Source organism: Sinocyclocheilus rhinocerous, unplaced genomic scaffold (genome assembly GCF_001515625.1).
Source record: "Sinocyclocheilus rhinocerous isolate Xijiao unplaced genomic scaffold, SAMN03320098_v1.1 scaffold984, whole genome shotgun sequence".
NCBI lineage: Eukaryota > Metazoa > Chordata > Actinopteri > Cypriniformes > Cyprinidae > Sinocyclocheilus > Sinocyclocheilus rhinocerous.
Window position 1 is genome coordinate 145,087 of NW_015643603.1, and position 13,311 is coordinate 158,397.

The 13,311-nt window shown below is 36.6% G+C and overlaps 1 protein-coding gene across 2 annotated transcripts in view; it reads left to right on the forward strand.

Moving 5' to 3' along the window:
* Positions 1 to 10,843, forward strand: part of LOC107757519 (allograft inflammatory factor 1-like) — a 14,020-nt gene extending 3,177 nt beyond the window's left edge. For both annotated transcript variants that reach the window (XM_016575008.1, XM_016575006.1), the window contains 4 exons: positions 1,404 to 1,470; positions 3,821 to 3,862; positions 5,326 to 5,488; positions 9,327 to 10,843. In XM_016575008.1, the coding sequence (XP_016430494.1) occupies positions 1,404 to 1,470; positions 3,821 to 3,862; positions 5,326 to 5,488; positions 9,327 to 9,414 (360 nt within the window). In that variant the 3' untranslated portion in view covers positions 9,415 to 10,843. The remainder of the gene's footprint in view (positions 1 to 1,403; positions 1,471 to 3,820; positions 3,863 to 5,325; positions 5,489 to 9,326) is intronic.
* Positions 10,844 to 13,311: the final 2,468 nt, after the last annotated feature.

The window sequence follows — 13,311 nt, forward strand, 5'->3', positions numbered from 1 at the left end:
GCTTCACTGAAAGATACGCATGACAATCGCAGCTTCTGTCTAATCGCGATTTCGATTCCATTTCGATTTATCATGCAGCCCTATTACCAACTTTAAAAAGTGCTACATTTATGTGGGGAAATCTTCCCAAACATATGGCTCTTTTTGTGCACGACAATATATAGTAGGGATGCACCGAATGTTCGGCAACCTAAATTATTCGTCCGAAAATAGCAAAAAAAAATCTCTTTCGGTGTTCTGCCGAATAATATGTACCGAACAATGACTAACGCGATCAAATAGAGGCACACACTAATGCAGCAAACATGTCGGCAGTGTGAAAGTATTTAAAACTATCAGAGAAAGACGCAGAAATCATTCATAGCAGCGCTGCACGAGCTCGTGGCGCCAGGGTTCAAAGTCCAAAGCGCCAGGAAAATTTGTGCTGAAACTGTTACTCGTCAGTTGCTCAGTAACATTTTTGTGGCTTTTTTTAAAGGCATGTGACAATGTGATACGTGCGACAAACATCTTCCCAAAATCGTTATGAGAATCATTTATAAGTCTGCATGCTGTTGTCAACAAAAAGAAGCTCAGATCTTCCTGCGGGTTTCTGCCAAAATAAAAGCCGAGAAAAAGCAACAACTCCATCGACATTCATAAATGATAGTATTGTAATTTTACTGTGGTTCCGTAAAATAAAATAAAAAGTAAGACAATAATAGACCTAATGATAATAATAATTACCCTACAACAGCTGTGTTAATACATTTATTATAACATTCACACATAGTGTTCAAATTGGGATCTGTAATATATTCTAATGTTTTAAAAGTATTCTCTTCTGCTCAGCAAGACTGCCTTTATTTGTACAGTAAAAAATACATGCCTGATCTCAAAAATGGCCAAACAATATTATTTTACTAACTTATTAATTTTTAGTTAAATTGTGCTTTGTTGGTATAATGTCTGCTAGAATGTTAAAAATATTCAGAGTTAAGTAAATATTTTTAAATTGTTGTTTTGTAATTGATTTTTTATTTGAAAAGCAGGACAAAATAGTAAAAAGCACATTTTGGCTATTTAATTTATGCAATGGTGAAAAAAATGGCAAAATAGGCCTACATGGGGGAAAAGATGCGAAAAAAACGTGTTCGTATTCGGCCCAGTATTTCATTTTGTTCGGCTTCGGCCAAGAATTTTCATTTCGGTGCATCCCTAATATATAGTTTTTGTTTTTTTAGGAAGGGGATATTTGGGTGTCCTTGGCATCAAAACTGTTCTAGAGAATTAAACTACATGGTGGAGAATTAGCACTCTAAGATATTTTGACACATGCTTGCCCGCGCTCTCTGGGCTTCTGCCATGCAGTCTGTTCCAGTTAGAGATCATGCTAACTCTCTGTTTCTCTCTCTTGTTTGCAGGAGTATATGGAAGATCAGAAGTACCGGGATGAAGAGGATTTGCCAGAGAAGTTGAATTCTTTTAAAAGTAAGAGTTGCAAACTAAAGGATAGTTGAAACATTTTAAACACCGACATAGTCCAGCGTTTATATGCGCACATGTTTGTGTGTTTGTAGCATGAATGCTAAGAGAGCTTGTGTGGGTGTTTGTGCATGTGTGATGGACTTGCTTTCTTGCAGGAATGTGCTGGTCTTGCCCCCTCGTTGTTGTGGTTTTGGACATGTGCTTCTTGTGGGAGAGGGAAATAACGGTTTGTGTGTGTGTGTGGGAAAGGACAACTGGAATGTAAACGAACAGTCCTCTGAGCCTTTTGGTCAAAGCTTAAGTGTGGTTTTACTTTTCTCTCTGAAAACCCGCATGCAAACTTCAGCCACCTGAATCCCGAAGTCATCTTCCCTCTCTTTCTAATGTTAATGCTGCTCAAAAGATGACCCATGAAGTTTAAAGTCAATATTTACACTAGAGGCGCAATATCACACAGGGCGTCGGCGTCAACGCTTGACGGAGGGCGTGTCTGAAGCTTGGCTCTGACGCGATCATCATAGTGACAACAGCCAATTACATTGGACCGCAATTGGCTAGTGCCTGAGCTAGTGTATTTGCATAAGGCGATCTGATTGGCTGACACCTCCATTGGCGCTTGAAAAGTTGAGAAATGCACACGCCCCTCAAATCTGGCCCACGAGATCCACTTTCCTGCAGAGTTTAGCTCTAACCCTAATCAAACACACCTGAGCATGCTAATCAATGTCTTCAGGATCATTAGAAAATCACAGGTAGGTGAGTTTGATCAGGGTTGGAGCTAAACTCTGCTGCGCATTGGCCCTCCAGGGCAAGATTTGAGGAACCCTGATATAGACGATGTCAGTTAAAATAACTATATAATTTCTGTTTTTTACATTTAGGCAATCTTTGCCGTCATCTAATGCTCACTTAGTTTATCTTTAAAAACACTGTTAAATGCAATCTTAACAAATCTCAAAATTAATATCCATTTTTACTGTACAATATAATGTTATGCTTACATTCACTTGTAGCATTTAAAATAATTGATTTTAGGTTTGAGTGGGTTAATGTATTTAGACAAAATAGTCTAAGTAAGTTTTATTATAAGCTATTTTATTGGTTATCGGCCATAACGTCTGCTTATCTGTGTCAGCCAAAATTTTTAATAACAGTGTATCCTTATCTGAAACAACTTTCCTTTTTGGCTGACTGAGTTCCTCTTACTTTTCAACCCCTCCCCTCCATCCGCCTACTTTTCACAATCCAGTCTAGTCTGCTCTACTTTTTTCCTTCTTTGAATATCCTGTTTCAGTCAGAAATATGTCAGATCATTGTTGTTGTTGTTTTTTTTAATGGATTGCAAGACATGTTTCATGTTAACTTTAGACCCAAGGGCCTCCTTTAACTCTGAATTATTTACTACCAGCCGTCCTCAGTGTGTACACTTGGGTTTGTGGGTCATTATCAAGAGGCAGTGATCAGGTTATAGGGGTTAAGTGGCTCTGAATGTTTCAATGATTTCTTGTTAAACAGAGTGAGCAAATGGAAAGATGGAAAGGACAGAATTCAAAAGCACAAGGGACAGGAGGAGCACCAAACCTTTGAGATTTCTCTTGACATGGTTGAAATGAAGGCGCATGCTCACACACACACACACACACATACAGTCAGAGCACTTGCCGCAGTGTTTGGCCCACTAATGTCATTATGTGTGTACACCGCTGCCCTAAAACCAGAAATGAAATGAGAGAGTTAGGAGAAAAAGAATAGTTTTGCGAATAAGAGGGATCACCATCCAAAAAAAGACATTTAGAGAGAGTGATTCAGTCAGTGAAAATTGTGAGTTACATTTAGGCAGTGTCAGTGCATTTCAACGGATGACCTCTCTTGCCAGCTATGTTTCACACGCACTCATTGAGCTCAGAGGTGAACAGGCTGCGTTTGTGTTCATAGGGGGCCATTGTAACCCTCTCCTTCCCATCAGCCTCCTCTCACGGTGACTCCGTTACACTCTCAATGTGTCCACTCTGACAGAAGCCTCATTGTGAGAATGAAACACAGATTGAGAGAGAGGAAGTAGTAGAATAATCCAGCAAATCAAATAGGACAAAGATTCAAATCTGGTACTAGATGTCCTCATTTACGGATATAGCCAGCCATCCTTTGTGAAATAGGCTTAATTTCGATTAAAAAAAAAAAATGCAGAGAAATGCTGGGTTTTTCAAATGTCCTCTCTGTTGTTTCCCTCTGAACCGCAGCTGTCACATGCCTGACCTCTAGATCTAGTGCTGCCACTGTCAGATGTTGCTGGCGATTGTGTGTGTGTCTGTGTGTGTGCTATTAAAATATAACTTGTTTTTACAATCCACAGATAAATATGCTGAGTTTGACCTGAACGATCAGGGAGAGATCGGTAAGTGTGTGTGTGTGTGTGTGTGTGTGCATATGTATTTAAGACTTTGTGAGTGTTAGTGGGGAAGGGCTCTTTTGTCATGCTCACTGTGTAGGTGATACCACACTTGACAGATGGGAAACATGAGAACTCACCTGTAACCAACTTAAAGGTCACTATCATGTGCTGTAGAAAGAGTAGGAGTGACTCATGACAGGAGATGGAGATTTAAAAAAAATTGTAAATAAAAAGAAAAATACAAAAAGAACACCTTGTGAATTCAAATCTTTAAGCTTGTTGTTTGTTGCCCTAAAAGATTCAAGTTGCTGTGGGGGAGCAAAAATTGAGCAACAATTTCAAATCTTAAGCAAGTTAAGTCAGTCTTTATAGCACCTTACCTGAATAATAACACCTGAACTGTCTGGTCTCACTGTGCATGATTAATCACTGCATGCATGCAAACATGTGTCAAAATGTATTACTTACTGTGCATTTAAAGCAACTTTGCAGATGGCATAAACACAGCACAGGAGGGGGTTAATAACATTAATAATATTACAGAAATAATAAAAAAATTATTTCATATATTTTATTATGATTAACAACAATGAAGTCAAATCACGATGACAAGCTGTGCTGTTTTCCAATTCTGTTTCATTAAGAAATGTATAACATGCCTTTTTATGCAAATGGAAGGCTTGCCCACATAAGATGTTGGGGGAAAGTGGCATAGGCCCTTACCTTGATTGTAAATCCATCAGCTGAAGTGTGTGCCACAGAAATAAGGGCACTTTAGAGGGCGATTCATGGGATACTTGTAAAAATGTGTAGTTTGTGATAGCAAATAAGTATGTTTTTATGAGAGAGAGAGGCGTACTGTATAATGTGGGACACAAAAATTGAATACACAGTGAGGAGAAAATCATTCCACTAATGCAAATGGTGTGGAGAGATGAACACTGACAGCTCTGTGTAGCTCTACTCTATGGTAGTATGCTTGGTGTTGTACCAGCCCTGAGGACATGTATGTGGTGTTATCTTCAGAATGCATTTCTGTGAGCATTATGATTGTGCCAAACTAGTCAGTTGTAAGTAAATCCTGTATAATTACGCTTATTTTGAGGTCATGTACACCAAATCAGACTCTCTCTTAGGGGACTCTCACACAAAAAGTAGGGGTCTTGACACAAGTTATTTCAAGACTATTTTTAACTTGATACTTCACTTAAAACACAAACCAACTGCCAAAGACATCCGTCTGCGTTTGTACTATGCAGCCCTTCAACAAGGTTAATGCCAGATATTCAACAAATATACAGACCAAATACTGACCTCAGTAATTGACTAGTTCATTGGTAAACAACTAGTCAGCCATCCCACCTTTATTAGGGATCTACTTGTCAAGCTGTAAGAGTCTGTTTGTAGTAGTTCACTGTTGTTTGTTTGTGTGATGATGGCTGTATATGTGTGTGTTTCCTTTGCAGACATGATGGGCTTGAAGCGAATGATGGAGAAGTTGGGTGTGCCAAAGACTCATCTGGAGATGAAGAAAATGATCTCCGAGGTGACGGGAGGTTGCAGCGACACCATCAACTACGGGGACTTTGTGAAAATGATGCTTGGCAAGCGATCAGCTGTTCTCAAACTGTAAGTATGTGTGTATATGCGTGTTTCAGAATCAGAAAGAGCTTTATTGCTTTAAGGAAGTCGTCTTGGTGTCAGGAGCTTCCAGTACAGAAAGTACAAACATAGTGCAGACATGCATATAATTTAAGGTAATAAAAACACTAATAATAAAGAGAATAGACAAAAAAAAATTCTAAATAACAATATAATAATAAAATATAGAGAAAAAGAAAATGTCAATAGACATGTTTCTGTGATTCTTCATGCATGTTCTCTCTCCATCATGTTTTAATATTGGCAAATGGCATTATGTGGAATTGTCAGGCTATTTCCTGCTGGCGAGTGCTTTGACACAGTCCAGCTATTTTTAGATGTGTTTAATCTTGTCAGCACATCCAGTGCAGGATTAGCATATCTGTGCCATTATCTCTCAGTGGTGGAGGGATCCGCTGTCACAGGTGATGTCATCACCATGGGGTTGGATCAATACCAGAAATTTGGCTTTAGTACAGTACAAGCCTCTGGTACCTCTGTATCAATACTAAATCGATACCCAAGTCACTAAATAAACAGCCTTGAGTGACTGATAATATGAAACAGAGGCTGTCAATTGTTAATGTTGCAATTATCAAATGAAATGGAAAAAAAATAGTGTGACAAAATAATATTTTGTTTAAAAAAAAATAAAAAAAATTCATACTACCTAAAACAATTTATTTTATGACAGTATTTTTATTTCATTTATTTCACATGATCTCATTCTTTTGAATTTAAACAAAAAACTGTGGCTTTTCACTGTCGAATAAAGCTTTTAAAACTTTCAAAATAAACAAACTGTGTCACATTAAGATTTTTAATGACACAATTTTGTACTTGAATATACAATGACATAACAGACCACACATTTTCTTGGGTGGGGTTCGGAGATGCAGCTTTCCCCTAATTATGGCCGTCAATGACAAAAAAAAACACCTCCCTAGTCTCGATGGAAATGATAAACAAAATCTTTAACTTCCTTTTTTCTTTTTGTGAAAAACATGGCTGTAGTTTGGAAAAGAAAATTGGGTTGTTTGCGACAAACACTAGTTTGTGCCAAGTTTCATGATTCATTGAAACTATCTTAAGCTATTTTTTCACAAGGCTTTTGAGTGGATGAGTGGACTTGAGTTTCTGAAGTCTCTTACACACAAAGTGCTCAGGTTTGACATTACAGAACATAGTGGTTGAACAGTCATTGGAGGTGTCATACTTTATGTTGGATCACTCCATGAGTAAATACCTATAGCAGACTGAAATATAATTTCAGATATAATTGTGGAAGCGAGAAAAGACATAGTGGAAAATGCGTTGTTGTACAGTTAGGAAACACAATGGGAGTCTGTATGAAATGTTATGATTTTCTGCTCGCTAGATTTGATAGATGGCTTTTTTTCACCCATTTTAAAGTAGCCTACACCAGACAGAAGTTGGTTTGTCTGAACATTTTGAAAAGTAATTGCACAAATTGTGGTATAATTCCTGTGTGTAACTATCATTTGAGTTTCATGCTAAAGTTGTCTGGTGCTTTGCCTCAGTAAACAGAACTAGTCATAACCACTATTACTGAATGTCTGGTTCTTGGCTCTGATGCTGCAGATGGAGATTGTTTCATTTCATGCTGTGCTGGATGTCTTTAATAACTGGTTGTGTCAGTAGAGACATACTGATTTATTATTAGTTTGTAGTGATGTGTATCTTCATCTGTCTATATTCTACACATTGTGAATGGGTGATTTGTGACTAGATGTCAAGGTTTACCTGAAACAAAGTCACATGGTCTGAATTACAGTATGTGAGCGGAGTGGAGCGGCAACAATTTCTCAGAAACACCGCTGTGCCTTTGCTCCATGATGAAATATGTGGCTAAAATATTTCAGTATGTTTTGAAATACCACAAAGTTCTGTTCAGAACTTATATTTAACGAAAAATAAATACACTATGCGAGAGTTTAATGTGGTTTATTGGAACACTCCAATTAGCCCAAGTCTATATTAAATAACTGTTGGACTCACTTGTCTGTGCAGCATCTCTCTACTATGGCGAAGCTGAGTGTTGTAGTTGCTTCAGAAACCGAAAGAATATGCTGTAACTTTTCCATTTTTAAGCTGATAAATCACAGGACAGCGTTGACCATTTTCTACACTCCTGATCTGTGTGCGCGTGTGTAGCAATGTAGCAGCAGCACATTAGTTTAGAGCGGAGATTTACTACCTGTACAATAAACTGTTTAAAACGTGAATTCACCCAATCAATACTGAGCATCCCACATGCTGCAAACAAACATGCTTGAGATAAAACCTCCCGCACTCGTCCATCTCCGTCATTATAGCCTTCACCTTCTTTCTGATTCGAGTGATCCATATATCTGTCACGCTAGCTAATGATATTTGTGACCCTGGACCACAAAACCAGTCATAAGGGTAAATTTTTCGAAATTGAGATTTATACATCATCTGAAAGCTGAATAAATAAGCTTTCCATTGATGTATGGTTTGTTAGGATAGGACAATCTGGAGTATGAGGGTGCAAAAAAATCTAAATATTGAGAAAATCTCCTTTAAAGTTGTCCAAATGAAGCGTGAATTCTTGATCAAATGCAGTTATATTATGGGCTGTTAGCATTAATTGTGCTCGTGATGGAGCGGTAGTGGAGTGAAAACCACGACGCTCCGACTTTAAAAACGTCCACTCCTCACTCCAGTCAAAAATCACGCCGCTGCACTCCGCTCACATACTATGGTCTGAATAGATCAATCAGCAGTTCTGCACTGTCACTGTTCTCTTTTTTTATCTCGTAACTCCAAAATTGTATCTGATCCAGCTTTTGTGGTTTCACAGGCTGGTCCAATCTCTTTTTTTTACTGTCTTTTACAGTGCACTTATTCTCTCTAGCTCTCACTACTAATCTACTCGGTGGGAAGCTGGGATTGCTTCTAGCCAGTGCTGGACACTGAGTGGTGTTTTTAACTCCCTATGTTCTTAAATGCCTACATTTGGACATAGAAGCCTTATCCTTTGAAGCATAGGACTAAAGTGTATGTGCATGATAAAATATTGACATCTGATCATATTATATATAACATAATTATAATATAAATATTTTATCTAAATTACAATTGATTTTAATAAATTCCCTTGTAGTGGTGGGGAGATTAAACTTATTCATAAAAATACTTGCAAAGCTAATATGGTTTAAATAGTTTACCATAAATATTTTAATGGTGTGGGTTTTTTTCACATTGAATGATGGTTCTAATTACTTTTAGGCAAGGCCAGTTTATTTATATAGCACATTTGTACACAATGGTAATTCGAAGTGCTTTAAAATAAGAGCAGAAAATAAAAAATGTAAAATGAATAAAAAATAATTTAAAATGAATCAATTTTAGGTGGCAAGAGGAGTTCACTTTCTTTTTTTAAATTCATTATAAAAAGTGTGCATATAATATATATACAGGTGCATCTCAATAAATTAGAATGTCGTGGAAAAGTTCATTTATTTCAGTAATTCAACTCAAATTGTGAAACTCGTGTATTAAATAAATTCAATGCACACAGACTGAAGTAGTTTAAGTCTTTGGTTCTTTTAAGAACCAAAGACTTAAACTACTTCAGTCTGTGTGCACTGAATTTATTTAATACACGAGTTTCACAATTTGAGTTGAATTACTGAAATAAATGAACTTTTCCACGACATTCTAATTTATTGAGATGCACCTGTATCTACACCCCAGTTGTGGAATATTTTAGATTTGATGGTTGAAATGAAATGACCTTTTCACTAATGACTTAATGAATTTTCTCTCTTCTCTCGTACAGGGTTATGATGTTTGAAGACAAAGCTAACGGGACCAGCTGTAAACCCGATGGACCCCCACCCAAGCGTGACATCACCAGCCTACCATAGATGGCATCCCTGCATTCGCAAATCCTGCCCATTTAACATTAGGGGCTAGGTTTCTATAGCCTTACCTAGAATCTTTTTTGCCAAGGTCCAGGGAAAATCTTAGTTCATAGACGGACAAAATTAAGAAAAAAAAGTGAAAGATGTCTATATATATATATATTTGCTGTGAAGAAGTCGAAGCACAAAGTGGCTTTTTATAAGTAAACAAATGTATATATTTATATGAAAAAGGTGTTTTTGAATAGTGTTTACAAGCACAAATCCTGTGGGTTAAGTACTAGTGAAGTTTAGTGTGTAACACTGCAAGTGTACTAAGTATAGCGTGTATGGGATGACACAATTGTAGCTTGCAAGGCAGATTTTAAGAATTACGGTTGAGAATTACGATTTTTCGTCCTCCCCCATAATGTGTGATTTCATTTTTTTCATTTTAAGATGTTCATGTTTGCCACTTAAGTTGTATTCGCTTGAAGCGTTCTTTAGCTTTTGCTAACTCCGTGTCCTAAAGTGTGACATTGTAGATGTACGTGAGGCTCTTTTAAGATTCATTTAGTGCTCAGCCATGAAAAAGCTTTTCATTTAGCTTGTTCTGCTTCTAAATGCAGGATTTCCTTTGTAACATTTCTGTACAGGAAGGGGCAGGGCGTGAGAAAGCTGGGATTTGAGTGAGGGAGAAGGCAAAAAGGGACTACCGTTCATTCCTCAAACTTTTTGCTCATTCTGTCAATCCCTTCTTCACTTTCCACAGTCTTCAGACTTTTTTTTTAACCTGTTTGTATGCGTCCAAGTGACTGTAATCTGTAACTTTACTGTACCATATAAGCACATTAACTGTTAAGTACACACATATTGTGCAGATATGCTTTGAATCACTTTTAGGTTATGCTTTCATAAATTCTGCTTAAATTGTAAATGATGTCGTGGGTAAGATGTGTCGCTGATCGTCGCGTTTTAGATCCGCAGCAGGGTTTATTTTAGTCACTATGGCCGATTAGTTTGAAACCACTCTTTGTAAGTGCCTCACTCAGTTTGATGTAGCAGAGGTTGACTGAAGATTGAGTGAAGCATCTTTGAAACATATTTTGTGTGTGTGTGCATGGAATTTATATTCTGTTGAGTACCATTTTGAGACATTCCAAGAAAGTCGTGTGATGGAGTCCTTGGAAATGTTGTCATGTTTTAACCCAAGCAGACTTACATGTTGTGCAGCTCTGATGCAAATATTCCAGTAGTGCTTTGTCCTCTTTTATTTTATTTTCCAATGGCCTCATCAAGTTTCCTTTCTATAAGATGTGCTTTGTAAGGAAAACAAAATCTCAAAAGTTTTTTATTTTTATTTTTTAGATTAAGATGACATGTCAGCAGAAGCAGGTGTGGCTTTCACTTCCATTTCAGACTTCATCTGCAAATAAAGCAACTTTTATTTGTTTCTGTGCCTCTATTCAAGTTCATCTCATTGACATGCTTTTATTTTCTTTTTAATATCAGTGAAGTGTGAATTGAGGTCTGCACTGTATTGCTATTTATTAGAAATGCATTTCAATGAGTTATTAGAATTATTAATAGTTTTCTGTCAGCATATTAATAAACAGAAGCATTTGTAAACACCAAAGGAAGTAAATACCCTACTGTTACACCTGAACTATTAGTGGAGCTCTTTTCTTTATGTGTGTGTGTGTGTGTGTACTTGGATATAATTGTCCCCCAGAAATGTGTGATAAAACCTCAGTTTGGGGACATTCAGCTATGTCCTAATTTGTGAAAAGCCTTTAAAGTGGGTTTACTCTTACAATCTTTCATAATACTAAAAATGTGAGTTTTCATTTGAGGTTAGAGTTGGTGTGTGTTAGGAAGTGTGGGGTCAGTGGGATTTATTTCTTTTAAAGAAATAAGTACTTTTATTCAGCAAGGACACATTAATCAGAAGTGACAGTAAAGACATTTATGATGTTACACGATTTCTATTTCAATAAATACTGTTATTTTGAACTTTCTTTTCATCACAGAATCATGAAAAGAGTATATGATGGTTTTCACAAAAATATTAAGCAGCACATCTGTTTTCAACATTGATAAGAAATGGTTCTTGAGCACCAAATCAGCATATTAGAATGATTTCTTAAGGATCATGTGACACTGAAGACTGGAGTAATGATGCTGAAAATTCAGCTTTGCATAACAGGAACAAATTGCATTTTAAAATATATTCAAATAGAAAACATTTTAAATTGTAATAATATTTTACTATGTTACTGTACAAATACATTAAAATATATATATTACTAACCCCAAACTTTTTAATGGTAGTGTAGTCTATTAATTAAAAACCTATAGAAGCCTTTTGTCACCATTTAGATAAGTAAACTAAGATAAGTAAATGTGTGTTTACGTGGATTTCCAATGTAAAACATCAGTAATAATTTAGTCCAGCACAAAAATTATTCTGTAACACAATATGGTTTCAGCTGTCTCTTGGGTACGTGAGGAGCTTTCTTGCTGTGTAGTCTATAATGTTCAAGCAGTCATAATGGAAACCACATGGGTGTATGAAGTGACGGAAGCCATGATAACCCACATTTACACATAAATAACTCATGGTCTTAATCTGTAGCTTAGCCTGTGAAACTAGCATGTGTGAAGTCAACCATTTGTTCAAAAAATATGCTATGGGTATGGTAATGGTCACAAGAAGATATTACATCTCTAGGGTTTGTTTGTGCCACCCTGTTTTATGCTGTGTGTAGGAATGAAAACCTCTTCAATTATAGAACCAAAATGAAGGAACTCAAACATATATTCACCTTTTTGCTCACAAAACAAGGTTTTGAAAACCACTTCACTTAACTGTCTTTGTTAACATTTCTGAAAAAACAGAAGTTATGTTGCGGCTTTTCCAGAATAATGATAGTAAAGAGGACCTTTTCATAAGAGTAAACTCAGTGGTCCAGTTCACTTCCTCATTAGACTTCTGCATTACAGATAGAAGTGGCCTTGTTTTCACCCACAACTCAGTTCTTTATACAGCTTATCTACAGTATATATGTGAAACAATGTTTAAAAAGGTAATTGTTACCTCCTCCTCCACACAGTTAAACAGCAGGTCTACGTGTCGCTCTGTCTCTGTCGACTGTAATCTGCTGCTCTCTTTCTGTCTGTCTCTCTTCCCCGTTCTGCCTAAGAGACATGTATTGACACTAAAAGGAACTTTACCAAACATCTCTTGTAACGCTGACCTTTGTAATCTGCCTTTGTGTCAGAAATAACAAATAGAGCTAGCATAGACTGATTAAAAATTACCAGCAATTTTATATGCAATGATTAGTACTGTATTCGTGCTGTTATACATTTACATTTAGTCATTTAGCAGACGCTTTTATCCAAAGCGACTTACAAATGAGGACAATGGAACCAATCAAAATCAACAAAAGAGCAATGATATACAAGTACTATAACAAGTCTCAGTTTGCTTAACGCAGTACACCTAGCAAGGGTTTTTTAAATAATATCATAAATAAAAAGAAAACAGATAGAATAGAAAAAGAATAGAGCAAGCTAGTGTTAGAGGTCTTTTTTGCTTTTGTTAATTGTATAATAAATGAAAAGAAAACAGATAGAATACAAAAAGATTAGAAAGCAAGTGTTTTTTTTTTTAAGAAACCAATCAGCAAATGAATAGAGTGCAAGTCTAAATGGGACAAGTGTGTGTTTTTTTTAAAGAATAGAATTAGAATAGAGAGTGCTAGAGTTATAAATATTTCAAATAAAGATGGAAGAGATGTGTTTTTAGCCGATTCTTGAAGATGGCTAAGAACTCAGCTGCTCAGACTGAGTTGGACAGGTCATTCCACCAGGAGGGAACATTTAATTTAAAAGTCCGTAAAAGTGATTTTGTGCTTC